The 4,350-nt window shown below is 63.1% G+C and overlaps 1 protein-coding gene across 1 annotated transcript; it reads left to right on the forward strand.

Moving 5' to 3' along the window:
- Positions 1 to 1,295: 1,295 nt before the first annotated feature.
- Positions 1,296 to 3,960, forward strand: FOS (Fos proto-oncogene, AP-1 transcription factor subunit). The gene is made up of 4 exons (XM_066551738.1): positions 1,296 to 1,575; positions 1,976 to 2,224; positions 2,340 to 2,447; positions 2,562 to 3,960. The coding sequence occupies exons 1-4, from the start codon at positions 1,435 to 1,437 to the stop codon at positions 3,174 to 3,176; spliced, it is 1,113 nt and encodes a 370-aa protein (XP_066407835.1). The 5' UTR covers positions 1,296 to 1,434; the 3' UTR covers positions 3,177 to 3,960.
- Positions 3,961 to 4,350: the final 390 nt, after the last annotated feature.

Below are 4,350 nucleotides of genomic sequence, written 5' to 3' on the forward strand. Positions count from 1 at the left end.
GGTGACGCTCCTGCCTGGAGACTGCGCTGCAGGCTCTGTTTGTTGCTGTAAACACGCTCCCTGCTGCAGCTTCCCTGTTACTATCTATAGCCGCGATCTCTTGGCTCCCGTGCAAGGCGAGTCTGCGGTCTGGCTCCCACCTTAGCCTGACCTGAGCCAGGGCTGCCGACATCCCCGTCGTGGGTGGGTGTCTCCGGGCTTCACTGCAACAAGGATCAAAACAAAACCCAAACTGGAGGAAAGGACGAGCCTCGCCCCTTTCTCTCCTCGTCGGTGGTTTCCCGGTGGCCTCCTGCCCATGCTCTTGGCGGCTATCCCAGTCCCCCCCCGCCATCCCGAGCACTGCTCCCAAGCTCTCCCAACCTTCTCGGAGGGCTGTGGCCCCCTCAGGCTTCCCTGGCAGGGCTTCCCATCGCCCTCTGCCATTACCCTCACTCTCGATAATTACAAATACACATAATAGGGAAGTCAATAGTGACACATGATCATAACGCGCTCCTCGCTGCAGGGACGGGTGTTAAGCTGAGCTTTCCCTGCGTGGGGCCCGCTGAGTACCTGTCCCCAGCTACGGGCAGACCCCGCTCAGTGCTGATGATGGGGCTTGACTTGCAGCGCAAAGCGCATCCCCGGCCCGCCGGGCCCCTTCTTCGCCGCCTTCCTTGGAGCACCTTGCTCCAAGGCTGCAAGGCTGTGCGGGGCTCCGCTGAGAGAGGGGATCACTTGCGGCCGGACGGCGCCCCCGGGGAGGGGGTCACCTGCTGCGGGACGGCATCCCCCATGGCGGTGCCCTCATGGCGGTGTCCCCATGGCAGCCCCCGCAGGGTCTCGCCAGGCGAGGGGGGGAGGGGGAGGGGCCGTCGCGTCCCGAACCGTCCCGTCCCGTCCCGTCCCGTCCCGTCCCGCGCGCCGCCCGCCCGCCCGCCGCACTTGGCTGCAGCCTGGAGCGCTTCCCGTCAGTCACGCCCCCTCGCACAGGATGTATCCCATATAAGGATATCTGCGTCAGTGGGTTCCCGAGCCCGGCCGTACCACTCCTCGCGGGGGGGGAAGCTCTATGGCAGCTCCCTCCTGCTCTGCCCTGGGACCCCCCCGGCCCTGCCGCCACCCCCCGCCCCGTGCCGTGGGTCTCTCCCGCGGGGAGCGGGGGCAGACGGCGCGCGGGGCGACCCCGGGGAGGCGCGGGGCGGGCGCGGGGCGGGCGGCCCCCCCCAGAGGCGCGGGTGGCGCTTCCCCTGTGACGTCGCGGGAGGGTATAAAAGGGAGGCACGGCGCGGTACTCCAGCAGCTCAGGCAGCCCCGGCGGCGGAGCGGAGAGACGCGCGGCGCGGACCGGCACAGGGACGCACGCAGCCGACCCCTCCTCGCTTCATCCCCAAGGACGCTTCGCCACCGTCGCATCACTTCTCACTTTCGGCTTGCGCGCACCGAGCCGACATGATGTATCAGGGCTTCGCTGGAGAGTACGAGGCGCCGTCCTCCCGCTGCAGCAGCGCTTCCCCGGCCGGGGACAGCCTCACCTATTACCCCTCTCCGGCGGACTCTTTCTCGAGCATGGGCTCGCCTGTCAACCCGCAGGTGAGTTGCTGAGCGTGCCGGCTGCGCTCTTGGCCGGGGCAGGAGCGCTTAGGAGGGGATGGGATGGGAGCGGGTGGCGCGGGGCTGGCCGTGTCCGCGGAGGAGGTCAGGCTGGGGACTGGCATGGGGAGCGGCCCCGGTTCCGAGGCGGGGCGGTCGGGGGGTGCCGTAGCCCGGGCCGCGCTCTGCGGCGGGTGTGTAAAGCGGCTTCATTGATAAAACGCGAGTTCATTGAGGAGACTCCGGAGCGGCGTCTGCGTCAGCGCGGACGTCAGAGATATTTATAACAGGCCGCTCTCGTGTGGAGCCGGCGCTGGCAGCGCGGCGCCGCGGCCCCGGGGACGGCGGGGAGCGGCCCGGGCGCTCCGCTGACGGCAGCCCCCCTTTCTCTGACCTACAGGACTTCTGCACCGACCTGGCCGCCTCCAGCGCCAGCTTTGTGCCTACGGTGACGGCTATCTCCACCAGCCCCGACCTGCAGTGGCTGGTGCAGCCCACTCTCATCTCTTCAGTGGCCCCCTCCCAGAGCCGCGGGCACCCCTACGGCGTCTCGGCGGCCGCCCCCACCACCTCCTACTCCCGCCCCGCAGTGCTGAAGGCGCCGGGCGGCCGCGGACAGAGCATCGGCCGCCGGGGCAAAGTCGAACAGGTGAGTGCGGATCGAGTTGTTGGGGGGGGATTGGGGAGACGCACCGCCGGCGGGTTGCCCTGGCCGGGGGGCATCGGGCTGGCAGCGGGACTGAGCTGTCTCTCTCTGCCCGCAGCTGTCCCCGGAGGAGGAGGAAAAGAGAAGGATCCGCCGGGAACGGAACAAGATGGCAGCGGCCAAGTGCCGCAACCGGCGGCGGGAGCTCACCGACACGCTGCAGGCGGTAAGTGCTGCCCGGGAGGTGGCGGGGGAAGTACCGGGGGCGGGGATGACAGGAGGAAGGGGACTCCAGCTGGGAGTGATGCCGGCCCTGGCTGACAGCCTGCTCTCTCTGCAGGAGACCGACCAGCTGGAGGAGGAGAAGTCCGCGCTGCAGGCGGAGATTGCTAACCTGCTGAAGGAGAAGGAGAAACTGGAGTTTATCCTGGCGGCCCACCGTCCCGCCTGCAAGATGCCCGAGGAGTTGTGCTTCTCCGAGGAGCTGGCAGCTGCCAGCGCCGCTACCGCGCTGGACCTGGGCACCCCCAGCCCCCCTATGACCGAGGAGGCTGCCTTTGCTCTGCCGCTGATGCCTGAAGCGCCGCCGGCCGTGCCGCCCAAGGAGACCGGCAGCAGCGGGCTGGAGCTCAAGGCTGAGCCCTTCGACGAGCTGCTCTTCTCCACGGGGCCGCGGGAGGCCTCCCGCTCTGTGCCCGACATGGACCTGCCTGGGGCCTCCTTCTACCCGTCGGACTGGGAGTCGCTGACTGCCGGGACCAGCGGTGAGCTGGAGCCCCTCTGCACCCCTGTGGTGACCTGCACCCCGTGCCCTAGCACCTACACCTCCACCTTCGTCTTCACCTACCCCGAGGCAGAGGCCTTCCCCAGCTGCGCTGCCGCGCACCGGAAGGGCAGCAGCAGCAACGAGCCCTCGTCCGACTCCCTCAGCTCCCCCACCCTGCTGGCTTTGTGAAGGGCTCCAGCACTGACTGACCTGCTGGGCCCCCTCCCCTGCCCATGCACCCCCACGGACTTGCAGCTGTGCCCCATGGGGCTCCCCAGGCCTGGGGAGGGCCCTGCCACCGCCACCCCCTGTCTGGCCTGGCGCCCCGGGGCCTGGCAGAGCGTCATGCACCGAGGTCTCTTACCTCTTCCAGAGATGTAGCAAATCGCATGGAGTTTGTCTTGTCCCCAGTGGCCCATCCATGAGAGCTGGTAGTCTGTAGCATGTCCCACATGGCTGGGTAGGTGACTCCCTCCCCTCCTTAGTATCACTAGCATTAACTAATTAATCTCTTGGTTTTAAATGATTGGAATTTAACCTGGTGCTGGGTATCTCCAACTCGTATCTAGTGCAGCTGATTAACAATAACTACTGTGTTCCTGGCAATATCGTGTTCTGATGACTTAGCAATGACCCATCTTATGTGGGGGGAAAGAGACTCTATTTTATTTTCTAGTAGGTAGATGAATAGCTATATCCATGTACTGTAGTTCTACATTGATGTTCATTGTAACTTTACTGATCATGCATTGTTGAGGTGGTCTGAATGTTCTGACATAAGTTTTCCATGAAAACGTTTTTATTGTGTTTTTAATTTATTTATTAAGACGGATTCTCAGATATTTATATTTTTATTTTATTTTTTTCTACCTTGAGGTCTTTTTTGACATGTGGAAAGTGAATTTGGATGAAACTTAAGCATTGTTTGCTTATTATTGTTCAGAGACATTGTCAATAAAAGCATTTAAGTTGACTGCTGGAGCTGTCCTTGTGTTACCTTTTGCACCTGCTTCTCTGTGACCTCAAAGGGGTTCTCTAGCCTCTAATTTTGTCTGGGCTTTATAAACTGCAGACACCTGCAATCTGCCTGAGACTAAGGGTGCATAAGGGTGGCAATACCATTTAGGCCAGCCCTGTCCTTGTCCTGGTGCTAGTCAGGGCTGGCTGTGGTTACACCCATTCCAGCAGGCACCAAGGTCACGCCCTACGGCCTTTCCCAGCTGAGCTGTCTGAGTCTGGTCCCCTTCTGTATCTGTGTGTCACCTGCTGTGGCCTTTCACCAGCTAGCTGGAGGTCTTGCTGGAAAGTGCTGAAAGGACATCTCTAGGCTCGGGCCCACATGATCATTTCCATGTCCCTAACA

The sequence above is a fragment of the Molothrus aeneus genome, chromosome 6 (assembly GCF_037042795.1).
Source record: "Molothrus aeneus isolate 106 chromosome 6, BPBGC_Maene_1.0, whole genome shotgun sequence".
In the NCBI taxonomy this organism is placed as follows: Eukaryota; Metazoa; Chordata; class Aves; order Passeriformes; family Icteridae; genus Molothrus; species Molothrus aeneus.